This window comes from Apus apus, chromosome 9, assembly GCF_020740795.1.
Source record: "Apus apus isolate bApuApu2 chromosome 9, bApuApu2.pri.cur, whole genome shotgun sequence".
Classification (NCBI taxonomy): domain Eukaryota; kingdom Metazoa; phylum Chordata; class Aves; order Apodiformes; family Apodidae; genus Apus; species Apus apus.
In genome coordinates, this window is record NC_067290.1 from 2,083,718 (window position 1) to 2,111,684 (window position 27,967).

The following is a 27,967-nucleotide window of genomic DNA, read 5'->3' on the forward strand; positions in this document are numbered from 1 at the left end:
CATCCCTGGCAGTGTTGAAGGGCAGGTTGGATGGGGCTTGGAGCAGCCTGGGCTGGTGGGAGGTGTCCCTGCCCATGCAGGGGGTTGGGAACGGATGATCTTTAAGTTCCCACCAACCCAAACCATCCTATGAAACACCCCCCGGCACCGCGAAGCCACCACAAAGAAAAAAAACCTCCTTCATCCCGTCCACTCGGTGCCGTTCCCTCACTCTCCGGCCCCGCCGGGGGCTGCCACCGGGACCGCCCAGCTCGGTGCGGAGCGGCTGGGCGGAGCGGGGCGGGCAGCGCCGGGAATGTTTGCTGGCTCGGGATGGAGGCGGCGGAGGGCTGGGACCCCTACGGGCGGCCGGCCCGCCGCACGCAGTGGCTGGTGAGCGCCTTGGCTTATCACTACGGGCTGGACCGAGGCGTGGAGAACGAGATCGTGGTGTTAGCCACCGGTTTGGATCAGTACCTGCAGGAGATCTTCCATCACCTCGATTGCTCCGGGGAAGGCAGAATTCCCGGCGAGGATTTCCGGACCTTGTGCCAAGTGTTAGGGTTGGAAGAGACGGAGGAGCCCGAGGAGTGCGCGGGGCTGTGGCAGGACCTGGCGGCCGGGCTCACCTTCCGGCAGTTCCACGCCCGGCTCTGCGGGTATTTCGGCAGGGAGGAGGAGCAGAGCGCCCAGCACCCCCGGCTGCCGCTGGGCCGGGAGAGCGAGCACATCGAGACCCAGATCCGGCTGCGCAGCCCCCGCCGCCGCCGCCGCCCCCCGCCCGGCCCCGCCGCGGGGCAGGAGACGGGGCCCCGCTCCCGGGAGGGCTGCTCCCGGGAAGGCTGCTCCCGGGAAAGCTGCTCCCGGGAAGGCTGCTCCCGGGAAGGCTGCTCCCGGGAAGGCTGCTCCCGGGAGCGCGGGGCGTTGGAGCAGGCTGAGGAGCGCATCGCCCGGCTGGAGGAGGAGAACGGCAGCCTGCGGGAGCTGGTGGAGGACATGCGGGCTGCCCTGCAGAGCAGCGACGCGAGGTGCTTGGCCCTGCAGGTGAGCCCGGCCCCGCAGGTGAGCCCGGTGTGAGCCTGGCCCCGCAGGTGAGGCCGGCCCTGCAGGTGAGCCCGGCCCCGCAGGTGAGCCCGGCCCTGCAGGTGAGCCCGGCCCTGCAGGTGAGCCCAGCCCTGCAGGTGAGCTCGGCCCCGCAATCAGCCCCGCAGGTGAGCCCGGCCCTGCAGGTGAGCCCAGCCCTGCAGGTGAGCTCGGCCCCGCAATCAGCCCCGCAGGTGAGCCCGGCCCTGCAGGTGAGCCCAGCCCTGCAGGTGAGCTCGGCCCCGCAATCAGCCCCGCAGGTGAGCGCGGCGTGAGCCCGGCTCTGCAGGTGAGCCCGGCCCTGCAATCAGCCCCGCAGGTGAGCCCGGCCCCGCAGGTGAGCCCAGCCCCGCAATCAGCCTCGCAGGTGAGCCCGGCCCCGCAGGTGAGCCCGGTGTGAGCCCGGCCCTGGGGCGTGTCGGCGCAGCTGCTCCTCCAGGAACAGGCTGGCTTGGTAACCTGTCCAGCCCCTTGGGAAAGGGGCAACACAGAGCCCGAGGTTTGCTCCTTCAGCTTGGGCCTTCACTCTTTCAGCAGAGTTCGGTCACCTGGGGCCCTGCAGGATAAACGTTACTTTCCCCTGCGTGTCTAACTTCCCACTGCACGCAGCCAAGGGACGCACTGAAAGCCGTCCTGCTGGAACTGTGGAAGGTGCCAGCCTAACAAAGAGGGGTGCCCAAGGCTGCTCTTCCCACGGCACGTGCAGGCAGCCACAGCAGCCCTGCCCTGCTGGGGTGGGGGTTTTTTCCAAAGTCAGCAAGAACTTTTGGATTCATTACCTGCACGAGCACATGCGATGATGCAGTCATAAACACCTGAGCGCTTTGCCTCGGAAACCCCAGCAGTGTGTGTTCCTCAGGAACCCCAGCAGTGTGTGTTCCTCAGGAACCCCAGCAGTGTGCTTTCCTCAGGAACCCCAGCAGTGTGCTTTCCTCAGGAACCCCAGCAGTGTGCTTTCCTCAGGAACCCCAGCAGTGTGCTTTCCTCAGGAACCCCAGCAGTGTGCTTTCCTCAGGAACCCCAGCAGTGTGTGTTCCTCAGGAACCCCAGCAGTGTGCTTTCCTCAGGAACCCCAGCAGTGTGCTTTCCTCAGGAACCCCAGCAGTGTGCTTTCCTCAGGAACCCCAGCAGTGTGCGTTCCTCAGGAACCCCAGCAGTGTGCTTTCCTCAGGAACCCCAGCAGTGTGCTTTCCTCAGAGCACGGCTGTGAGAGCACGGAGCTGGAGCTGGTTCTGCAGAGGGGCTGAGGAGGAGTCCCCTGGCTCCTCTGCAGAGCCCCAGTCATTCTGGGGCTGCTTTCTGTCCCTGCTCTGCCGCCTCGAGTGAAACTCGTCGGTATTTCACAGCAGGTGCAGCACACAGGGCTGAGTTCACCCCTTCTTCTGATCAGGTTGTTCCATGCTAACACGGCACTGGAGGACTCTGCTCCATCTGGCACTCTGCAAGCTCCAGCATGGCAGCTGAAAGCCATCCCTGCCATTTTCATTTGAAAAGTGAAAAGAAGTCAGAAACAAACACACATCACCAGTCAAAGGTCCCAGAAAGAATCAGGAGGACAAAGATTAGAGGTCCAGACCCTCCACCACCTGCTCTCTGTTCACAACATGACTCAAAAAACATAATTGGAAATATTTTTTTCAGAACACTACTTGCCTTTCGAGGGCAGACTAAAGTGAGGAATTAAAGCTGTACAGAAACTTGTGCAATAACCTAATTTTCCACTTCAATGAGCAGTTTTTAAATTAAATGTATTGATACATATTTAAAAACTGCTTTTCAGAGATTGTTTCCTTGTCTCTGCCTTCTGCAAAGGGTATTAGTTATTAAAGCTTGTTAGTAATTAAAGCTTCTTAGTTGCTGATCAACTGTCATTAAAAAAACAACACACAAACAAAAACCAATCCAGCCTTTTACAGTTTTGATTAAAATGCCATTTGCTTTAAAACACACTAATTCCTCCCTGCTTTCTGCTCCTGTTCATGACAGGTAGGACTGCGGAAAAGCCACGCAAACCATAAGGAGGAGGGAACCTGTTTCATAGGGAGCAAGAGACAGTTGGCACCAAACCACTCCCAGCCCAAGTGCCTTCAAAGTGTGATGAAGGAAGTGGAGCTCCTCAGGAGCTCCAGGGATGGGCAAATTGAAGAAGCAATGAAGTTCAATCAAGAGCTGGAACGAGAGCTGAAGAACTCTCAGGAAGCCCTGGTCAATCTGGAAGACTGCAACCGTAACCTGAAGAGGGAACAAGCAGAAATGAGGAAGAAGGTGGAAGAGGCAAGACACGCCGTCCTGAGCAGCCTTGGCAAGGTGAAGGAGCTGGAAGTGAAGGCCACCCAGGTGCCACATCTGCACACCTACATCCAGCAGCTGGAGTCGGAGCTGCAGCGCTGGAGGTAAGTTTGGTGCCTATAAAATCACAGGATTGCATCACAAGCTTGGCAATCACTGGTTGTAGCTTATTGAATGTCTCCAAATGCATCTTCTAAAACAGAGCCAGAGGGACATTAGAAGGGACTTACCTGGCTTCTTGGTAGGGATCCTTCACAGAACAGTCAGGGGCAGGTAGGTCAAACTAAGGATGCTGATGTACAGAGAGCTGAAGTTACTCCTCCAACACACAGCAACAGGGCTCAGTGTAGTGGTACTTCAAGAAAGCCTCAAAATAAATGGGTGACAGTCCTTCAGAATCCATTTCCAACACCTGTTTTTTTTCACCTTAACTAATACCAGTCCAGGCATTTCCTGCTAGTTCAGTCACACCTACCAAGCGTGATGCTCCATTTCTTAGGAAAGCTCTTCAACTTGTCAGGGCCATTGGAGAGAAACACACAAGGCCAACTTCTGGGCAGCAGTGTTCAACTCTGCTGTGACTTTATCACTTCCTCACTGACAGAAAATGTCTTACTCCAGAAAAGATAAGTTAAAACCGCTTCCTAAACCCACACAGTAACACAGTGGGAGTCTCAAACAAAAAATGCATCATCCAGCTAAAACCCACCTTTGCCACAGGATACATAAACCTGTTTCCAAACCTCAGGAAGCTGGACACAAATTTAACAGTTCACTGCTTCTGTTTCTTTTTATCCTAATCAAAACTTGCACTCACTGATGGTTATTAAGTCGTAGGTAAACTGTTTCAAGTTTCAAGTTTCAAACTGAGCTATGGAATGAAATATTTACATTTTTACTGCTCCAAAGCAAAGCTAACATTTAACATTTTTTCCTAACTGTACTAAAACTATATTGTCTATTCTGAACTCCTTGTCTCTTCCTAAACTGACACTTCCTCTGTTTGCTTATAAGAAGAATTTGTAGTGAGTTATTTGTAGCATCACAGCTATTGTACTGTTTTATGAAGTGAGGAAATTCTAAAAATAGTCATTTTATCCGATGTCTTCCAGCAAGGGCTGTGTATGTTGATACCTGTGTGGCTGCAGAAGATAAAGGCCTTTATTTAAACATCTATAGGATTTTAAAAACAGGGGGAGGGCACAGAATGTCCAAGATGATTGTCATTTACAGGGATGTCTGGCTGAACTCTTAGTGCTGAGAGAATTCACACCACTTGTCTAGTCTGTCAAGTTCTTCCTGGCACGAGCACCAGAGACTTGAGATGAATTCTTGTTCTGCAGAATTGCTTTTCCAAAGTATGATGAAGCATAAAAAGCTCCTTTAAATGGGTAGATAATTAGTTAAAGACAATAAATGGCAACTGGGCCTTGCAGAGCCAGAACTTTTACGGGTTATATCAGAACAAATAGTATGACTTTTAAAACATGTACATGATAAGTTCTTTGTAAGATAATCTTCATCTGTACTATTTACCTTAAAAATTGCATGCTAATTTGAAGTGAGTGTGAAGCTCAGGAAGGGCACCACTGGGAAACAACCCCCTTTTTCAAGCCCCGTGGCACATTTAGCAGAGGAGCAGGCCAGGTTCCACATGCCAGAGACCCTTGCTGGGCTTTGATCTGGTGTTGGCCATAAAGCACTAGTGACCATCCTCACACGCCTGTGGTCACGTTCCACAGTAGATGGATCCACATCTTGCCAGGCGTGGCAAGGAGGTGCCCCAGCTAGCAGGGATCAGGCTTGCAGAGCAGCTGAGGGCTCTGTGGTAGCAGGGCAAGGAGCTGAACAGCGGCTCGGCTGTCGCTGCCCTCGGCAGCGCGGCTCAGCCCCCTGCTCACACCTCTGCTGCTGGCAAAAACTACTTCTGCTCGCAGAGCAGCATCTTCTCCTTTTGTGCAGAAGGCCACGGGTGTAGTTTGAGGTGCCAGGAACTCCATGCTGAGGGGAAGCTGAGTCGGCCAAAGTGCAGGGATGCAGGGGCAGCTGCCGTGTCCCGCCGATTTCTCACACTGCCAACGGGCAGGGGCATCACTTGTCATGTTAGTTAAGTCAGCCTGTGTTCAGGTTCTACTCCAGTCAGCAGTGTTCCCCATTTCACAGAAAGCTGCTGAGCATGTAAGCAGGACCTAGGTCTGGCAAGAACTAATGCTGCAGGGTAGCAGTGGGGAGGATTTGCTGCAGAGGACACTGAAGATTGCAGGTGTGTCTCCTGAGAACCTGGCCTGGCTTGGAATGGCACTGTTGAACTCCAGCCAGAGGCTTCCAGAGAGGATCATATTCAAGAATGAGACCAGTCTGTGAGCTGTACATGCTGCTCCTATTTATACTTTCTTATTTGTAGAGGAAATAATAGAGTTCTGTCCTCTAGGTTCAGATTTTCAAAGCTCTTTAGGCCTCTAACTCCCACTTCTACACCTTCATCTTGTGCCACTTTGCAGTCATTGAGACTTGGAATCACTACAGAGACCTTAAATGATAATCACTAACTCAGGAATCAACATTATTTGCATCTAGTCAGGAAAGTGTTCAAAAGTACCTGCAAGTGATTAAATCTTTTCCTAAATTGAAGTACCTAATTACAGTTGCCTTTTCTGCCCAGATTCCTGCACATTTAATGCAAAATGTTGCTATCAGCACCTCTGGGAAATCTTTGCTAGCTGAAGTTGTATCACTTCAACTTTTTCTAAGTACAGGTTCTTGTATCAGGGTTTGAAATGTCCTTATCACGTTACCAGGTTCCTAAGCCAACCTAGTTGACCAACTAGTGTGTGGACAGTTCTTGCCTTGAGGTGCACACCCTTTTCTGTGTCAGGTTTTTCTCCCCTTTCTCCACCATTAGAAATCTGGACTGTCTTTTATTTTCTCATCCCTGTCAATGTAATGAGTCAACTCAGATACTTGAAAGTTTCAAGAAATTCCTTACTGAAAAGCATGACTGAAATTCATTTCAGAGGAAAAAGATGCTTCAGGAAATTGTATGTTTATAATTAGTATGATAAATATAATTCACAGTGTCAGTATAGAGAAGACTTGAGGAAGTTAATATAAGTCCCATTTTTGAAGCAGTGCTGGAGCACTTGGCTTCATTTTCTCAGGCGTGGCACTTGTCATTTGTTATTACTGAAGCTCAACTTCCCAATTATTGGACTAGTCTTCCAGTTTCTCAAGGTTATATTGGGACTAACCTCCAAGGTGCTGCCATTCCCTCCCAGCTTGGTGTCATTCCACATTTGTCCTTTCTTCTTCTAAAGTTGGAAGCCTAAACAAACACACTTTGCTGGGTCTCAGGACAGATTCTGATGCCCTCCACTTGACACACTCAGAGTGCAGCATGAAGAGCTATTCCCTGACCTCCCTTTTTTCATAAGTTTTGGCTCTAGCTCAAGCTGACACCATCCATGTATTCTAATATAGTCCTATGACTCCTAAATATTGTTTATAAGAATGCCACGTATAAAAATGTTACTACAATACAAGTGTCACATCTACTGCTTCTCTTCATCCATTCAGCCATTTTCCCTGTCAAAGAAGGAAATGAGATTGGTTTGATGGGAATTGTTCTTGCCAAATATAAGTGGGCTCTGTTTTCTATACGATGTTGTAGGTGGCTTAGAAATTGATTACTTAATAAAGTTTACAGATTTCTTTCTCTCTTCAATAGCACTGGAGCGAGTAACAGAATTTAACAACCTTTCCTTGATCCCAGTGTAACAAATAAAAAGAGAGGTCATTTAGAATTGAAGTCGACTTCATGATGGAGATGTTCACAGAGTTTTTATGGTGCTGTGCTAGCCAGCAGCACAGTAATTACATAGGTCAGTGAAAGGGGCCATAAAATACCAAAATCGTTTCCCATATGCATGGTCTGTCTCCCAAATTACTTAATTATCCATCAGCACTTATAAGTGTTAATGAGTAGGAATCCTTTTTTACACAGACTTGTTTCATCCCCTCATATTCTCTTATAAATGTGAAGATGGAGGCCTCGAGCACAATCTTCTCTATTTATGTCTTTCATAAAGTCACCAGTGTTAATTTCCATAAAAGTTATTCTTTTAGCTTATCCTGTATTGGAACTAGTTCAGGTTTTTGGTTTTGTGGGGTTTTTTTGAGAATGTTCAGATCTTTTCAATACTTTCTCAGGTTATCATTTGCTCTGTAAAATATAACAAGATGGACCAAACAGATCCAAATCAAGAATCCAAGAACAGGAGAGGAACATAGAAATATTCCTAACTGATCTAGAGCTGATTCTGCTAGGTGAAGAAAGGAAAGCCCTAGGCAGGAAAGACTAACCCACAAAAGAAAGTGTATAACAGGAGGTTATTTCCAATCTGAATGATAATGCACATTGTATATTTAGGCATTCTGGAACTATTCTCCTAATTAAAAATTAGACACTAACAAAAGGAATTCTGGACAACTTGCTGCTTGACTAGTGTCATCAACATCAACGACTTGCTGGTTGCAAGGGCAGTTTCTTTCAGGTGGCCCAACATTTGCATGGGGCTTGTGGGTGTCTCTGTGCTGGGCTGCTCAAAAACCTGGACAGAACCACAGAGGGGAAGGACATCCTTGGACAAGACATGGCCAGGCAGGGAGCTGAGCTCAGGGAGGGTATAACAAAACATTGCTTTGCAGATCCTTGTCTGCAGGAGCACCTCAAACAGATTGCTCTAGATGAACTGTTGTAATTTTACTTTCTAATTCTACTTATGCCAAATATTTTCTTCTACTTAAGACTGTAAGAAGTTGTATATTATGTAGAAGTCTGCCCCAAACCCCAGAACTTTAAGTTTTTCAAGAAGTAAATACGTTCCCATCAAATGAAGCTCAGACTACCTGTGTGTCCCTAGTCACTGAATAACCATAATCTAAATAAGCACACCAGATAACTACTTCTTTGAAGCTCTTTAAAGAAATGCTTTGATTTCACAAAAAGTGATGAAGTTATCATTGTGGTAGAGAGAACTGTGCAGAGCAATTTAAATACATTATCTTGGCACTGGAGAAAATGTGTAGCACCTCATTCCATGGCAGGGCTAGTGTTAGTTCAGATGCAAGAAGGGTTTTGCAATCATTTTTTTAACATTACTTCTTGCTTTCCATACTAACAGCAAAACCTTTACTTAAAATCCGTTACATTTAATGCATTTATCCACAAAGAAACTTGTACTTTTGTGCTAATTCTGACGTTGGAAACATAGCCAGTTCTCTGGCCTTTTTAGGGCTGGGCTCCTCGTTACTCAGTGTTTATTCTGGGGTTATTTCCCTGGTTTCTCCCTAAATCCTCCTTTTTATCTGGCTTGCCTTACTTGCTGTGTGGGGAGCACAGCAGGGATGGCACACACAAGGACACTGCCCCTTGGCTGGGGAGGACAGGCTTTCCCTGTGTCCCAGGCTTCCTCCCACAGCTCCCAGCAGGCACCAGTTGTTGCAGCCACTCCAGCTGTCACCTGGCACCTTTCCCCAAGAAAACAGACACCTTTTACTGCCCCGACATTCTTGGGGATGCACCACATTGTCTATCTTGTCTTATGCCAGCAAAAATCAAAGACTAATTTCCTACACAAAGGTAACTTGAAATGAAAGACAAAAACCTTCTCCCCAAATGATTCCATGAGCCCAACTCCCTGCCAGAGGCTACACTGCACCCCTCCCAGAACACAGCCACTTTCTCCTGCCATGGCAAGAACCAAAATGCACCAGAAATGGTCCTAGCTCATAAACAGCCCTCAGCTGCAACCCTCTGGACTGCTTTGGTGAGCTCCTGTACAGCACCTTGCTAGATCAAGCATCAGCAGTGTCACTGCCATGGAGGCTTCCCAGGTGCCTTCTGCCTGGTGGGCCTGGGGATGGGACATCCCTGCCATGTGCTGCTGTTGTGCTCAATTTAGAGACCTTCAAATTGCATTAGCCTTGATACCATCCATCTGGCAGACTCCACCACTTCAGAGCCATCTGCATGCAGGGAAAGCACAGCAAACTGGATGCTGGGAATGGACTCATCAGTTTGAGAAGAACAGGGTCTGTGCAACTCTGTGACCTAAAAGCCAACAGACGTCAGAGTAGGAGAGCTGCACCAACAGAGCAATTATTTATTACCAAGAAAATCTCCTCTGTGAGCCAGGTGTTTGGAGCCTGCTGTCACCAAGTGTCACAGCTCATTCCCACCCTCAGTGGGCACCCCCAGGACAGCTGCCTGCACAGTCACACCCTGGCCTTCTGCTTGTTTTTAAGCCAACCTGACCAGTTTGCAGCTGCTTCTGCACAAAAGAGCACCTGCAGGAAAGGATGCTCGTTCTCTCCATCTCACTGAAAGGGCTCTGTGTGACCAGGTCCCAGAGCTGCTCCCTGCTCCTGCCCTGGTGGGATTGGACCTGTTGATTTCCTTAGCAGCATTCCTTTGCTGATAGGGTTAGTGAGAACACAACTGGGCAATCCATCTTTTACTGAATGGAAGTTTGTCAAACCACCCACGTAGATGCTTTGAAGAGCCAAGAGTGTTTTAAAAAGTCACACTTTCTTCACGTCAGTTTTGTAAGACAAAGTAGAAATATAGAACCTCAACGTGGAACCTGAGGCCTAAACTTGGGGCTTCTGCATTTACCTCCCTGGGTGTCAAAGATAGTGACAAAAATCTGAAGTTCAAACACCAGGGAGGAGATTCTGCAGGGACCAGAGCACTGACAAGTGCTTCAGTCAGGCACTGAAACACACATGTAGTATAAAATACTCAACAACTCCACTGAGCCCCTCCAGAGATAAAACAAAACCAACCAGCCCTATCTCAGGTGGGTTTAGCACTTGTCATTTTTGCTGTGAGTTCACGTAAGTTGCTTTGAAAATCAAGCACTGCTGATGATCTGCACTCGGGCACAAGCAGACCTCTGCATTCTTATAAATTTTTTGTTCTGCTGGGGGAATAAAATGGGAAGAAATTTTCTTTTTTCTTCAGAAAGCTTGAAAATTACTTCGTGCAAATGAGAGGAGTCGTCCTGCTAAAGCAGGAAGAAGCAGTTGCTTGCCTCTCTGCTCCTCATCTTGCTTTCCTTTGGGATCCGAAACAGACAAGGTAGTTTGTAAGATCAGTGCTGACAACCCAAGTTTTCAAACAGATTAGAAGTCATTTGTTCTGCTAAAATAGTCTGCTCTCAAAATGTGGAAGGATTCATGATCTGCAGGGGAGGAGGCCTTATCTCCTGAACACATCCCAAACCTGACAAGGATATGGAAAGATAGTGAAGTCACCCTAAAATAGTTAAGGAAAATTTGTGTGTGTGTGATGCTTATAAAGCAACACAAAACTCAACAAAAAACCTTTTTAATTTATGCACCAGATAGAAGCATGAAATCTGGACATGGAAGAAGGAGCAGCCCACTCAAACCTGCCCTTTGCTTTGCAAGAAAAACGTTCTGTTTCAGCAGCTTTCTTCAGCCACTTGTCTATTAGAGTTAGCCATGAAGAGAAGGAAATTCATCTCACCTCTCAATAGATGCACAGACAACTGTTCTATTTCATCATTAACTGAAATGATCAAAAAGCTCCTCCATGTAATATAAATTATCTGGGGAATCCATGACTTCACTGGGAACTTGCCATAATGCAAACCCACAGTCAAACTAAGCTCTTAAACCCCATCCCTGGCAGAGCACAGGCAGGATGGCAAGACTTTCAATACCCTCAAATTACTTAGGACACTGCCAGGGCCACTGGCATAGAGGGAGATGGTCAATCTGCATTTAAAGCTGCCTAGAGTCTCAGCTGGTGGGGGATGAGCTCATAAACACCACTGATGTTCAGAAACACAATATAGGCCATGTCTGCATTTTCAATGACATGAGACTGTTCTTTAGCAGAGCTGCAAATATTTGCTGGAGTTGGTTCTGTTTGCCCATCTTCTCACCATGGCCAGAATTGCTGTTGGTTACTTTCCTGTTCTCTTCCCTTCATTCTCCAGTATGTTTTTTCAACTTTATCAGCATCTCATCTGCCTGATAACCAGTGATTAAAATCCAGACTAGTATTTGTCTTTCTAGTGCTTGGCTCCAGCTGTTCTCTTTGTGATACTCAGCATATTCTCCTGGATTTGCTGGATTTGCCTGGCAATCTGACTCTCAGCTGTGCAGAATTGTAGTCACTGAAACAATGTAAGAAAAACTGCAGTCCCAGGATGAGAAAAGGGCTGCCCTCAAACTAGGAAAAAAGCAAGAAAAGAAAGCCCTGCACTGTAAGTGAAACTTTTGATTAAATGTATTGAAACATAGAATGCCAGGTTGGAAGGGACCTCAAGGATCATCTGGTCCAACGTTTCTTAAAGCTTCATGTTCTGAGATAATCCCAAACTGGAAACTCAAACACAGACTGAGATTGGGGAGGGTGGGAAAGAGGGAAAGAAGAAGGGCAGGAGGATCAGCTGGTCAGAGTATTTGCTTCAATCCATTCTAGAGAAAAGATATTTCCATAATTTCAGATGTGGAACCTATCTGGATGCTTGAGCCAAGCAACCTGAAAGCTGTAAGATGTATCTAGAGGCTGCTTTAGTTGTTATTTAGAGAGGTAATTCTTTCTCTATGAAAATGATTTCATACATTTTTATAGCTTTCATAATGCCCATCTGAAAATCTGACTAGTTCTGATAGAAATGAATAGATACATGGGTCACAAAGTTGCAGCTCAAAGGCTGAAAATGTCTTTCCAAGCATGGAAAGAGGTTGGCTGGTTCTTGCAGCTCTCTGTACCACAGGACACTGACTGTTGGCCAATTCATTCACAGAGGAATGTACTTTATTTTAAAAAAAAAATGTTTGGACCACAAGCACCACATGTAAGCTTCAAGCATGATACATCTTTAGAAGTTTACTTCTGTATAACAAGTAACTCCAGCCTTCATAGCATCCTTCCTAAACCACCTGAAAAACAAGGCATAGAGTCCAGGACTGTGTTGCAGCCCCACCTTGGTTGGGGAAAAAATGTTCTTAAGGTGCTTGAGCTGCAAGTGCTCATGGCCATCACATCCCCCATTTCAAGAGAAGAGGTGCCAAGTGTCAGGAATCAGATTGCACTGGAAAGACCCCAGACCTTTCAGTAAATCAAAGTTGCAGTCAATCTACAGAACAAAACCCTGTGCTTTTCACAGCAGAACATTTCAGGGAGGGTTCATCATGTCACATCAATCCTAACACTGAAAACTCTGGTGTCCACAGCTCACCTGCTCTGCTTTTGTCCTCTGCACTTGAACCCCTCATGTGTCCCTGGCATTAATTCATGGCACATGAAGGTACCTGGGGCTGCACAGGTGAGGTCAGGCAGGGCAAAAGCAGAACATCAGGCTGGAGCTGAGCCCCGGGGACAGTGTTTGCACCTGGGTGGGTCTGAGTAGTGCTCAGAAAATGACACAAGACAGATATGAGCAAGCAAAGCCAATGTTCTGTAAATTTAGAAAAGAAGGTTCTGCTGCCTGCATCTGTCTCAGCACACGTCCAAAGGTGGGATTCCCAACAGCTTACATGCAAGTGTGGGAACACCTGGATGTGGTGGTGCTCCAGCATGTTGATCCCAGTGAGCACCTGCAGCCCAGAAAGCCAACTCTGTCCTGGGCTGCATCAAAAGCAGCGTGGCCAGCAGGGCAGGGAGGTGATTCTGCCCCTCTGCTCTGGTGAGACCCCACCTGGAGAACTGTGTCCAGCTCTGGAGCCTCCAGTACAAGGACATGGAGCTTCTAGGGCAAGTCCAGAGGAGGCCACGGAGAGGATCAGAGGGAAACAGGCTAAGAGAGCTGGGGTGTTCAGCCTGGAGAAGGCTCCAGGGAGACCTTAGAGCACCTTCCAGTGCCTGAAGGGGCTCCAGGAAAGCTGGGGAGGGGCTTGGGACAAGGGCAGGGAGTGAGAGGACAAGAGGGAATGGATCAAAACTGGAAGAAGGGAGACTGAAGAAGAAACTGGGACATTAGGAAGAAATTCTTGACCATGAGGGTGGTGAGACCCTGGCCCAGGTTGCCCAGGGAAGCTGTGGCTGCCCCATCCCTGGCAGTGTTGAAGGGCAGGTTGGATGGGGCTTGGAGCAACCTGGGCTGGTGGGAGGTGTCCCTGCCCATGCAGGGGGGTTGGGACTGGGTGGTCTTTAAGGTTCCTTCCAACCCAAACCATTGTGTGAGCCCCCTGTGGAGCTGAGGGCCATGGCATTGCAGTAGTGTGACATCTGAGCACCTCCCAGCCCTGAGCTCTGCAAGGCTGCTCAGCACAAACACCAGCCCTTTGGAATTAATTCAACAGATTCTGCACTGCACAAGCCTCACAGAAATTCTGTTGCAGAACAAAGACACATCAAGGGGGCTGTTCACAGGCATTTCATTCAGTGAACTGCCATGACCAAGGCAGATGGGCTGCTCTCACCTACAGCCACTGCCCTGATTTAATTTAGACCCAGGCAAAGTATTCAGGCTGAATAGTCCATCCTTCAAAAACGTAGCTTGGAAACAGTTTAAACTAGTTGCATATTGAGGTTACATCAGGCAAGATTTCACAGACCAAAATAAAAGGAAAAGCAGAACAATGGTTGTCATTTGTTTGGACATCTTCTTGCTGGAGTGTTTTGATTTTTCCTGCCTGAGTGACAATAAATCAGTGTAGCTAGATCAACTTTCAAAATGTCATTAAGACATAAAAAAAGAAATTAAACCAAAAATGAAATCTTTCATGTTGAAGAGGTAATTTCCTTAGATGCAAAGCATTTTTAACTGAGATTACTTACTCAACCAAACAGAAAAGAAAATATTTGAATTGCTATAAGCAGAAGTTAGAAGAGAAGCTGGTCCTTAGTCTGAAAGATCTGGGTTTCTCTTAATGAAGGTACAAAGCTCTCTTGGACTTCCAGTACTATCCACAGCCCCCAGGGACAATTCCTTTAGCAGAAAACCAAAAATAAGAATGCTCTCAGCTTATATTGTGAGAAAGACAGTAACTCTGGAGCCCTGGCTGGGATGGCACTGGTTTTACAGAAGTTTCCTGGCAGTGAATTATTTCCAGCACTGGCAGGACATTGCTTGGGGAATGCACTGACTGTGAATGCAAGACCTCTGGGGGCAGCTGGGGGTTGGTGTCTTTCAGGAAAGTTGTGATTCATCTCTGCAGAGCAGGATGATGTACTGGGCCTGTTCTTGTCCTGGCAACCTTGCACCTGCTGCTTTTCTCCCTCTCCTGTTTTGCTCTCTTTGGTTTGGGTTTTTTTTAGCTCTTCATGTTTTACAGTTTCTGAATGATGCTTCAAATGCATTTAAAATAGGAGGCTTTAAATAGTGAATAAATTTAAAGCATTTTAGGTCAATACTGTGCAGTATATGAAGGATCTAACCTCTGAATTCACATCAAGTAATTGTGGTTAAAGATCTGAAATCCTGACAATTTTGAGGTGTTTAGACTTGTACTTTATAGAAAACAAGGGAACTGTCAATGCCTAAGGCTTAGTACTTATAGGAAGTACTATTTATACTGCAATTGCAGTTCTCCAAACTAATCAGCTTCTGCAAACAGTTCTTGCACCAAGCAAGTCTTTTCTCCTCACTCGGATACAGATTACTTATAATCCAAATTACCTCTTTTATTAAATGATGTTCTTTTTAGAAGAGAAGATTATTAATACTGGAAAGGTAGCAATTATTTCTTCCTCTTCCAAGCAAAGGGGAGCTTTTCTGTGGCAGGCTCCCATGGATTAGCTGGACTAACGGAGCTCTGCTCTGTGAGCAGGCATGACACAGGGTACAGGAATCACCAGGCAATAATTGATGCTTTGCTGCCTCCTGTACTCAAATCAAACCTTCAGTTCTATTGACCCATGTTTACCTGTCGTACACAGGAAACAAACAGAAAATAAGCCCTAAAGAAATCAAGGACTCCACAGGCAGAGCCCCCAGTTTATCTGGCCAGCACCTGGCAGGCAGAGCTGAACAGCAACCCCTGCCCTCTGTGTGGCTCCCCAAAGAAAAGGCCATGGTGAACAGGAGCAGGGAAAGAAAGAGCAGTTCTGCTTGTTACCCTGAAAAAGGAGCTGTCAAAGTGTCACCTTCTTTCATCCTTCCTCCCCAGCCAGCCTTTTATTTTTGACCCAGGGAATGGAAGCTTGAATCAAACAGTCAGAGTGAATGATGGAACCACACAGTTTGTACCAAACAAACCACCAGGCCCTTGGGAGCAGCTTTCCAAGGGCAGCTGACACACTCAGCTCCTGCTTCCCTGGATTTCATGATGCCAGGGGCTGGGGCTCAAACACCCATGCTGGGAACACAGCCCCTGAGGATCCTGCAGGCATCAAATGAACTGCAGTGCCTGGATGTTTCTCTCTGGGCACAAGGAAAGGGATTAGTGGGACGACCCGTGTAACAAAGATCTGCACTGCCATCAGTCAGGCCTCTGAAAGGGTCAGAGCACTGGCTCACAATAAAGTTTTACTGCTGGCAACAAGAATAGCTCCTTTTAATGAAGCTCTGTGTCCCAGGGAGAATGGTACAGCAGCTCACAATAGCGGTGAACGTGAGCGGGGGGAGCTGCTCAAGTGCAGCAAACCCCCCACTACTAGATTGCTTTTAAAAGCAGGCTTCTGAATTACCCATCAGCTCCACATGCAGAGGCCAGAGTTCACCTTCAGGTGTTTATTATTTTGGGAGAAGTTAAGCAAGCCCCTGCTTTTGAATGTTGGTTTTGTGTTTTAACCAAGCTTAAAATAAAGCGACTTTTCAGAGACAAAAACCCTCCCAGGACCCCTGGAACACACACTCTGCTTTGTCTTCCTTCCCAAAATGCCTGGTTTTCCCTATCACTTTTTAAATGAAACTATAAACCCACGATCTGGCCCAGAATATAACACATGTGAAGTGCCAGGTCAGAGATAAGTGCTAGAAAACAGGTGTAAAAAAAAAAGTCAATGTGGCTTCAATACCATATCCTTAAGTTTGAAGGGCTTTTTCCCCCTCAATTAAAAAAATATGTCCTGCATGGTTCCTGCACTTAGTGGATGATTTGCTGTAGAGATTTTGTATTTTTAAAAGATTGATCTGTGTTAAAAGAAAGAGGACCCTGTCATGCATTAGAAACCAGGATAGACCAGGATGCTTCTCTCTCATTGAAAACACTGCAGAAGATACCACTGCTCAGAGTGGGAATTCATCCCTGGGATGAAAAGCAGTAAAGTTCTACCTCAGTAATTTGATTCATGTCTCAACAAAAGGTGCATCTGAATCACAAAGCTTGGATTCTGGCCAGAATAGTGACTGTCTGAGGGAGCTGGAAACACAACTGCAGTTGGAGCCTCACTCTAACCATGACTGGCAGTCTGCCCTGGTTAGTACCTGGAAACTTTTTGCTTGGTCTGCATTTCAGTTGGAGAAATAAGGAAAGCTATGTGTTTAGAATTTTATTTTTTAGAGAAAATAAAATATAAACATTACTCAAGTAGTCAAGATTTCTAAAACCAGAATCAACTGAGAAGAACTGCAAAATTATCTTAGGATACCAAGACTGGATGGTACCATGTTAGTGATAACTGAGGCACTTTGGGGGAAAGAAAACCCAAGCAATGAAACAAACAATCCCAAATAATGGTCCCAGCTTCAATGGGACTGATCCAGGGATGGACTCTGAGCTTGTAACTGCTCAGGAATTATATCTGAGCTTTATAGCTCTAGGAATGTTTATGTTCAGCTGCTGAGTTGCAGTGAGGAAAGCAAATTTAATGCTAAAATTTATTAGGAAAGGAACAGAGAACAAAGAAAACAATTCTAGACATTCATAAAACACTTGCATCAGAAAAAGGCAGTGATGATGCTTCCATCTAAACCAGAATAAAACTGGAAAAGGCATAGGAAAAACTACAAGCATGGAAAAAGAGGCATGTGAACTATCTTAGCCACTTGCAGATGTGGAAAAGAGGCAGCTGAGGAAAGATGTCAAAGAGGTCGCTCAAATTTTCAGGGAGATCAAGATGCTGAAAGGGGAAGAACTGTTTGGTCTCTCCTAGTGCAGGAATGATGAGTCAACACATGAAAGCAGGAGGCAGGTTCAAAGCAGACAAAAAAAGTGGTTCTTACCCAGCAGGTAAAGCAAGCTGTGGAGCACCTCCCTGCAAGGTGCTTGGCTTGATGAAAGCTTACATGGATTGAAAAAGCAACTAAGATACCATTTTAAAAAACAGCTCTTAGCAGGTATTAAAGTGCAAATATGACACCTGAGTCACCAAGCCAACCTACACACACTGCAGAGTGAAGGGCCTGGAAGGACTGAGGATGCAAAAGGATACCTGAATATCAGGGGAAATGTGTGCACAAGTGTTCTCTTTGAACTTTAATACACAGGAAATACACTTTGATTCAGGAGAGTCTCTAAAACATCCCCTTGTCTTCACCTGCAGGAACCATAGCTTTGCTCTGAGCTTCAAGCTCAACTCACCTACCACTGAAGAGGCCCCATGCTCTAAGCTTGGCCCTGGCTCTGACTTCAGACCATAGCTTTGGAAGAACCACTGATGTTTTTCCCTCACATCAGTTTCCCCATCTAAAAAGTTAAGATTACAATGGCCACAGAAGTAGGCAGCTACTCCCCAGATTAGTTAAGGCTTCTACAATTCCCTTTAAGATAGCAGAGGAGGAGCCACAAGCTTATAGGTGCTGCTTAATTCTTTGTGCATCCAAAAGAGAGGTGGTTGCTACAAAATATCACTGAGAGCTGGAGATTAGCAGGATTTAAATCAGATGAACTATTATTCCGACAAGAAAAATTTCTGAGTTACAGTGCTAAATATTTGCTAGGATTTTGGAAAATCTGAACCCTCTATTTCAGAGTGAGAGCCAAACTCTGACTCTTGGCTTTAGACAAAATTTCTCCCATTAACAACCTGTCAGAGGATTTCTTGCACACTCCTCATCAGCGTTTGCCAGTGGGACATAATGAGCAGGATGCAGGATCAGAGAGCTGAGGAGTCCAGCCAAAACCCAGTGTGACAAAACCCTGCACAAGTCCCTGCCTTTGGGTCATGCTTGCACATTCTAGACTTTGCTTGACAGATGCCTCTTGTCCAGTCCCAAAGGGCTCAATGCATTTCCATGCACACCAGGAGCTCCCTGCTGAGCTGGAAACCAGCACATGCCATTCAACCTCCAGCTCAGGTTTTTCTAAGAGGCAGCCACACCAATATTGCAAAGATCCTTTCTGGCTCTTGATACCTACAGCAAGTTTTCATCTGAAAAGCCAGGCTTAGAGTTTCTGACATGCTGGCACAGCAGGTATTTTCCTGTGTAATTAAAAAAGATCATGTGTGAGTGTTGGCCCGTGGTTACCAACACAGGCTGGGATCTGGGGGCAAGCAGAGCCTTTTCCAAACACTGTCTGTCCACCAGATAAAATATGTACTTGAACATTTACATTTCTTGGGCCTTCATGCTGTTTGTAGCTGTCTGTCATGGACATATGCTGGCATCTCCCTGCTCTCATTTTGTCACTTCACTCCAAGGGCCTTGGTATGTGCCTATATAAGCAATTCTACAGACTCTGCTCAATAATTTACAGGGCTGTGGGATATCTGATGCTGCCCATGCATATGCAAGTGCCTCACCTGTATCTGCCCATAAATGCATGTCTAACTTGGTTTCTCACACTCTGTTGGGGCTCTCAGGGGGACAGAATGGTGTTTGGGAGCCCTGGAATGAGATTTTTCTTGTCTCTAGTCCAGGTAGTCCTGAGATAGAAATACATTATAATTAATTGAAAAAAAAGGAATGAACAGGTTCTAAAACATATTAATGGAGAATCCTCTTTTCCTTTAAAACCCCTACAAGGGTATAAGAATAGCCTGACTACACAGCTGGGAGAGAGTCAGACCCAGATCTCTGTTCTGTAGAACACTAAGCTGAAGCAGAGGACCTGGAACAGATGATGAAGCATCCTGACTCACTTGATGTTCAGGAGTGAAGCAGTCGTTCCAAGCTCAGACCAGCACCATTGCTTAGGAGCACCAAGAACCTGCTGCTCCCACAGCCTTGGCCTCCATCCTGTGACCACTCCAGTTGCACTGTTAGACTGTTCAGCCACTCTAGTCATTCTCATCACCAGAATAACGACTACTGTGGTTTAAATTCTAAGATAAGAAAGGAACTTTGCGTAATAGATCTAATCACTTTGTTCTGTGCAAATGTGGCCAAGGACTTATGTATATTTTGAACTTTGACATTCATGTTTGTTATTTTAGAAATCTATTATTATAGAGGTTACTGTGTCCTTGTTGGCACTGGAGATATAAAATACAGGCCATATCCTGAACGTTTTAGTCCTAGAAAAAGGTGCTAAAGGAGCATGATGAACTCACCTCGAGTATTTTTTTAAAATCTCATTTAAAATCTGTTCACATCAATGCACATCTTGGAGAAGATTGCACACTCTGAATTCTAGGGCACTCCATCACTGCTGTCAAATACAGGCAATTTCAGAAGCACACAATAGTTTAGAAGAGTTACACTGGGACAAGAGGATCACTGGAGGTCCCGTCCAACTGAGCTGTTCTACAAGGAGAATTCATCAGTTCTGTAAACACTGTGTTGTGGTTTTCTGCTTCAGGAAATCTAACTTTTAAAAATAAAGCAGATTTTATTAGATTACAGAGTTGCAGGTCTAATCCCCACAAAGTTTGCCTTTATGGATTGTTCCATGCTTTAACTGAGGGAACTTTTTTCCTTTGTTGTAGATGCTCTGCTGGCAAATAAGTAGAACTACCTAACAGCATGTGCTGCTCTACTAAAACTTACATGGGTTTTGGTAGGTTTTATACATGATGCTGAAGTCAACCTATAGAGCACTTTTCAACTGGCCACAGACTTACAGGGAACAAAAAAGCATTTGATCTAAATAACCTAAACTTGAATTCCAGAGAGGTTGCTCAGGAAATGAACCCATGCACCAGGTGAGGGTGGTGTGAAGGCAGTTTGAGATCTGGACTGGCATTACACTTGGAGTGTGTAAGCTTCTGGTTTGTTCTTATGCATCTTGTAGAAGAAAAGTCAAATAGGTTGCCTCAATCTTACAAAGGGTGAAAGGATCTCTGAGGGAACATCAGGTATAGCTTGGAGAGGTGATGCTCATCTCCAGGTCCAACCAGTACTTCCAGCCCACTGATGGTAGAAAGAATGAGAACATCTCACCTCTGTGTCAGCCCTGTCAGCCACACAAAGTGGGCAATCCAAACAGTCCCCCAGGAGATGCTGCTGCTAGAGGAGATACACTCACCATGCTTATTATTTTAAAATAAGCAAAACTTAAAAGTCAGAAAAAGTTACAGGCACCGAATCTGTGGAAGGATTTCAGGGGTAGAAACTGAGTATCTCTTCAAGCTGGCATCTCATGAACCTGTTAAAATGTTTATGTTTTCCTCTGTAATAACTTAGTGACACAAAGTCAGTAACAAGAGCAGCACTGACCAGGGCAGCACCACAAATGCAGCTCCAAATCCAGGTTTCCTCACAGAAACTGACAAAAAACACCTGTCCTTTAATCCCACCCTTGGAAAAAAAGGCTACTCTGCAAGCAAAACTGAGGCAGCCTTTCCAGTTCAGTGGGACCACAGGCAGAGCACAGGAACTGCCAAAGCATTTGGAAAAGAAATGACATTAGGAGGTCATGGGGGCCTTCAGGGCACTGCCCAGAGGCACGGGCTGGTGCTGGGGTGCTGCTGGCAGGGCAGGAGGCTGCCTGCTCCCCAGGTGCCTGCTGGCTGCTGCTGAGGCTCCTCGGGTCCCAGGCTGAGCACCCAGGCACTCTGCACATCTGCAGCCCCACAGGATCATCCTGGGAGGGGAAACACTGTCCACATGATGATACGGTTTGGTGAAACTGTTCAAATGCTCAGAAGAGTTTTACAGGTCCATAAGGATAAGCTCTGATATGGCCATCGAAACAGGAAATCTCAAAATGCTTATTTTTGGATCCCAAGAAAAGGTTGCTTTAGACTTGCTCTGGTCTTGCATTTCTTTTTAGCAGCATCCACTGCAGCTTCTCTGTCAGAGACAGGAGGAGATGAAACTCTCACCATAGCGTGGTTGCTCCTGAGTTACCTTCTCGTATCCATTTAAGGATCAATACAATCTTGCAAGCTTTACGTTTTGGTTGGATGTCTGTATCTTGTCCTGTGGCATGCCAGTGTAACCTCATGAAGCACCCTCCAGTCACACTCTGAGCAACTTAAATCAAGCCAGGGATAACTTCGATTATATCAAATTTGGCTTCTACTTGACGAAGCTCCAACTTACAGGCTTATCTGTGTTTAAGGAGGTATGGAAATTTAATTACCACTTTTATTACAGGAGCAACTGAAAAAATCCCAGTAATAATTGGGCCCTCATTCAACTTTATAAACAATCTCTGCTGCAAGCCACTTCTAAACCTCAAATCAGTCCTTCAGAAAACTGTCTTTGCTATTTTGGAATGCATTTAAAACCCAACCAAAGCGAATGTCACCTCACTCTGGGGTTCTCTGCAAACATTTGACCACTCAATTTAACTTTCAAACAAGTTTGGATCTGCTGAATGAATAGCACAGTGGGCAGACAAAAGAGGACACATTTGCCCTAAATGTGCAAGTTTAGGGAGTGGTTACATCACTTGACAGTTAATTGTACAGGGAAAAATCCTCAGTCCTTCTGAAACTTAAGCTAACTTTTTTTTTTTTACATGGTGAAAACATACATTTCTTTGAAGGAGAAGTATTAGCAGGATGGAGATAAAAGCCTGTTTGATCTCCCAAGTTTTCAGCCAAAAGCAGACAACAGCAGCAGAATTCAATTACCACTTCCCAGGCAGAGGTATCAGCTCCCACGCTGGGTTACCAAGGAGGTGACACTGCTGTTAGCAGGAGAAAATCACACAGATCCTGCTCACACCAGCAGCACACACCTCTCAGACTGGGATGTGCTGGTACAACCTCAGTGTTCCGTGAGCAGCAGTGTCACTGGGGACTCCCTACCCTGGTTTGGAAAACAAATGCAGTTCCTTGCAGAAGTGAGAGACCCAGAATTTCACATGTGCTGCTGTGGCTCTGCTGAGCTACACGGGGAGGCACAGGGAACAACATTCCAGTTGTGTCCAGCTATAAACCTGGCTTTGTCTCAGTCAGTGTGACATGCACAAGGCAGACACAGCAAAGGAGCAGCTCCTGGTTTAACAGCCCAGCTCTGAGACCTCAGGTAGCATTTGCAACAGCAAAGTTAGAATGTACACCCAGCTGAGTAAAAGCAGAGTGGCAATGCCCAACTGCACACGGCCAGAAAATAACTGTTCCCTTGAGTCTGGCACAGTCTGGGTTGGGAAACACAGCAGCTGAAACATTTCCACAGAATCAAATGGCCTGGACTGGCTTAAAAGGCTGCACACAATGAAGCAGAGGCAGGCACTGAAGCTCTGCCACAGGTCAGGATGTTGCTAAGCCCTGTGCTGAACAGCAATGATAGACTCTGAAGTAACCTTTGATCCTGCATGGCCTCTCAAAGAACTGAAGTAAACAGGGCTCTTCAGGCTTCCTGGGAACTTGTCCTGTCTCTGCCACACTGCTATGGACTCAAAAGCCCAAACTCCCATTATTCTAGTAACTATAGTTAAATAACCATTTTTAAAGCAGCTGCCCCAGAAATCTCCCCACAAGATACCCTCTGTCATCACTGGTAGATACCTGAGGGCTGCTTGAGGCAGTTGTGCCTGACTTGGTTTTAAAGCCATCACTAAATGTGATACATCCTTTCTGTTACTAATGACATGCTTGGGTTTTAACTAGAGATCTGGGAATGATCTGGCATTTTAAACAAATGCTTCTGCTAGAAAATTAAATTTATGCACACATTTTTTAATTATTTTTTTTTTTAACCAGCTTAGACCTTTCATCAAATCTGGAGCCTGTCACTTCTTAAACAAGCATTAATAGTGGCCCTTACATCTGAAACTAAGGTCATTCCTACTCCCAGTAGGATGGGGACTTGAAAATAAGCAGTATTTATCCTAAATATCCCAGTTCTAGCCAGGATTAATGCAATTCAATGAGCCTTTGCTAATGCAAACCAGACTTGTGCATGCTCATGGGAAGCAGTCATTAATCCTTTGAGGACATAAACATACAGCTGGCTCTGTTTACTGCCAGCGTGGTTTATTAAATGACCTTCCAGATACATGACTTTTAATGTGCTCATGCCCTTTTTCAAGGAATTTACAACCCAAAATGCAGGCAGAGCATGTTAAACCCTGCCTTTAGCTGTTCCAGCCAGGCTGCTCACTACAGTGTGTAAAAATTCCCTCACAGAGGATCCTGGAGACCCTCTCAATCACTGAACAGCCTGGCACACCAAGCAGCAAATAACCACATGGGGAGAGACTGTTGCGAGTTCCTTCCAGTAACAGGTACAATTAAGATCATTTTAAGAGCCATAACTGATGGTCTGGAGGGGAGAGGGCTCTCTACTGATAAATTTCAGGCTAGCAATACAAGTGTTGCACTTTGCATAGTCTCTATTGATTGTTTCCCTCCCCCCATGTAGTGGTTTTAAAGGATCTACAGAGAACAAAACCAAGAAAAATCAACATCCACTACAAAGACCTACAACTTAACTTTATCTTTTCAGATGAAACAGTGTGATTCCACAGATGAAACAGGAAATTCTGTGTGAGACACACAGACAAAACACCAGTCTGTTCAGTAGCTTTAACTCAAGCAGCAAAGAAAACCCACCAGGCTTTGTTGTGGGACTAAGCAGAAAGAAACCCAGAAACCCTGCAGCATCCATCCTGTCCCTGCTCTGATTTCAGTGGGACTATTTCAGATCTACCAAGCCTTTTATACTTGCTCTAATGGAAATTTTTAAAAAGTAGAATGTGCCATGCCTGAAATGTTTCCATGAATGTCATGGTGTGCAGCTAGTGTAGCTTTAAAAAATAACCCAGCAGCATTGCCAGCCAAGCAGTGTGGATAAAAAGGTTTGTTTCAGGTGCTTTTGCAAGGATGCTGAGCTTTTATTTCATGTATCTCTTGAAACATAATGTTGCTAGCTGTTAAAAACCTAGCAGTAAAACTCAGGAACACGTTCTGCTCTCAGTTTTTACCCATTTCTATACTAGAAATGAGCACAGGGCACAATATCCCTAACATTTTCAAATACAAACTCCACACTGGGAAGGCCAACTCCATCTTCTTCCTAACATTTGGCTTTATTAAATGGAGAAAATAATACTAAACTCAGATTTCCTTTTGAGGATTTACAAATGTAAGGGTTTCTTTCTCAGAAATTGCCACCCCACATGCAATATCCCTGTTTTCTACTGGGCTACCTCCATCTACCCAACAGTACATGGGCTAATAAGCTTCCTAAAGCAGCCACCAACCAACTGGTTCATGCTCCTACTGCGACTACACTTGCTTTTAAGGTGGAGAGTTAAAAAGCTTCCCCTTCCTTTTCAGTGCTTGCAGTGAAAATTAGAACAACTTCTCCATGACATTTGGAACTGCATAGGAGTGTGAAGGTGCACCAGAAACGAAGTTCAATGTGAAAGCCTAGGCAGCTTTCATTCACAAGTATTGATGTGTGTCAAGTTTTATCCAAATCTGTCTTTTTATACATAAATCCCAAGAATTGAAACTGTATTGTAGAATGTCAAAAAGCTAAGGGAAAATACTAAGTCTTGTATGGGATGCAAGAGGAATGGATCAGCATTAGGAAGTTTGGATCTCATCCAGGGCTGAGGCAGATGAGAAGTTTTCCAAAACAGTTGCCCAGGTCAACCAAGGGGAAACAGAAAACACAGTGCAGAAACCTGGCTGCAGAGGTTTAAGTATTAGTCACATACTGTCAACAAAAAATGAAAGGCTAATTATCTTTTCAGAAATACCTGGGGTTTTTAATTCTACTACAGTCCTGTGATGTTCAATGTAACCATTGTTTTTACAGCAAGATAATACAGCTGGTATCAACTACTGTTTCAAACAACCACATTCATTTTAAGTTCTCCTAGTGCTGTGTTACAGAGAACTTCTGAGGACTGCTTCCTGTTTTTCATACAGATTTCCCTCCTTTCCTGTGGAAACCTAGTGAGGAAGCTCTATAAAAACAAAAGGCAGTATCCGTTTCTAAATACCTGTAAGACTGTCCAAAAGAATTGTCTGTACCCCCCCTGGGGGCTGCTGGTGAGGGTGGGGGATGAGATGGTGAGAGGGGTGCTGTGTCCCCTGAGGTACCTGTGGGGCCTCAGACAGGCTGAGATGCAGCCAGGAGGCAGAGGGGGCAAAACCTGCAACTGAGCATTGTCACTGGGGGGGGAAGTGGTAAAAAAAAAAAGAGCCAAAGCCTTTTGTTAGAATAATTTAGAGCAGAGGTGATTGGGAAAACATAAATGCTGGTTACCCAACCTTTCTGTGAGGCTTTCTCCCAGTAACAACTTCCCTCTGCCCCTCTCTCCTTCACCTCAGGCAGGTGTCCAGAGAAGTCATAGAGGCCCCGTCCCAGGAGACATTCAAGGTCAGGCTTGACCAAGCTCTGAGCAACCTGATCTAGTCAAAAAGGTCTCTGTGCACTGCATGGGGGGGCTGGACTAGATGACCTTCAAAGGTCCCTTCCAAGCCCACACATTCTGTGCTTCACCAGCTCTCCTGCTTGAGGAGCCACAGGGCTGCACTACAGGCTGTGATGCCCACATGGAACCAGTCAGTACCCAGGGAGTGAAGCACCACAGCACCAAGCCACGTGGGATTACAGACCTTGCCTACACAATCTACCTTTGTTGATAACCTAATGTTGCCAAGTTCTGCAAATCCTTCAATACACAGCAGCCAAAACAGAACCACTCTCAGAACTGGCTCTGGCATCACTTCAGTTACCTTCAAGGCAGCTCTGATTTGCTTTAGACATTTAACTTTCTGGACTGTGGAGACAGAAAATCCAAAACAGAAGCAGAAAAGGTACTAAATGTATTTCCCCATGATGCAGTGTCTGTGTCTGGCTGCTGACAGCCTGCTGGGCTCCACAGGGTGGGGATGAAATGTCCTCCCCAAGTACTGCAGGCAGCTGCACAGCTGAGCATGTCAAAGAGAAACTGAGCCACAGGCACGTAAAGGATGCAGGGGGGCTTTGTTTCCAGCTTTCATACTCTTGTTAAATAAGCTATCTGCAATTTCCACAGCACTACCTACCTGCTCAATCAAGTTTTGTGCTTGTTCAGTGAAAATGCAGTTAAAAGAAAAAGAAATATAGGGGTGGAGCAGAGGCAGAAATGAGTTATTTTAATAAAATCTACCTGCTCCTTTGTCCTCCCAAAAGAGGTCCTGTTATCACTTACATTGTAGTTCTTGTCAAGAGCTCCTGCCAGGATTCCATGGGAGCACTGTCCTAATGAACAGGGAGCTCACCTCAGCCAGGGGGGCTCTGAAGGGTCTATGCACATGCCATTTTAGAACATCCCCCCATCAGTGCTGGGTAAGCAACAGCACCACTAGGTTTTATGTGAAGTTTAAACTTAGATGAAGTTTAAGTCAATTTGGTTATAACACAATGCAAACCTGCTCAGACTGAAGCAGTCAGCAAATGAAGCAATCAGAGCACAGCTAAGACAAGCAGAGTCAGCCCACTCCACATTGTGTCAGAAACCAGCTCTTATCTGCAGGCAGCAGCGACGTGTTACACTTCTGTCACTGCCTTTTTGACCTCACAGCATCACCAAGGCTGGAAAAGACCTCTAAGATCATCCAGTCCAGCCTATGACCTGACACCCCCACATCTCCAGACCATGGCACTAAGAGCCACATCCAGCCTTTCCTTGGACACCTCCAGGGATGGTGCCTCCACCACTTCCCTGGGCAGTCCATCCCAAGGTCTGATCACCCTTTCCATGGGAAGTGCTTCCTGATATCCCACCTAAACCTCCCCTGGAGCAGCTTCAGGCCAGGCCCTCTCGTCCTGTCACTGGTTGCCTGGAAAAAGAGCCCAGACCCCCCTGAGCACAACCTCCCTTCAGGTGGTTGTAGAGAGTGAGAAGGTCCCCCCTGAGTCTCCTCTTCTCCAGGCTAAACAACCCCAGCTCCCTCAGCCTCTCCTCATCAGACTTCCCCTCCAGTCCCTTCACCAGCCTCGCTGTCTCCCCTGGACCTGCTCCAGCACCTCAAGATCCTTCTTGCAGTGAGGGGCCCAGAGCTGCCCCCAGGACTGGAGCTGAGGCCTCCCCAGTGCTGAGCACAGGGAGAATCACATCCCTGTTCCTGCTGGCCACACCATTCCTGGCACAAGCCAGGATGCCACTGGCCTTCCAGGCTACCTGGTCACACTGCTGGCTCATGCCCAACCAGCTGTCAACCAGTGCTCCCAGTTCCCTCTCTGCTGAGCTGCTCTCCAGCTCTTCCCCAGCCTGCAGAGCTGCCTGGGGTGATTATGGCCAAAGTGCAGGACCCTGCACTTGACCTTGTTGAATTTCATCCCATTGGCCTCAGCCCATCAACCCAGCCTGTCCAGGTCCTCCTGCAGCTTCTTCCTGCCCTCCAGCAGATCAACATCCC

At 46.4% G+C, this 27,967-nt stretch overlaps 1 protein-coding gene across 1 annotated transcript in view; it reads left to right on the plus strand.

Annotated features, from left to right (window-relative positions):
- The first annotated feature begins 312 nt into the window (after positions 1-312).
- Positions 313-27,967, plus strand: part of EFCC1 (EF-hand and coiled-coil domain containing 1) — a 52,113-nt gene continuing 24,458 nt past the window's right edge. The window contains exons 1-2 of the mRNA XM_051627636.1: positions 313-1,023; positions 3,049-3,455. Coding sequence (XP_051483596.1) covers positions 313-1,023; positions 3,049-3,455 — 1,118 coding nt within the window. The remainder of the gene's footprint in view (positions 1,024-3,048; positions 3,456-27,967) is intronic.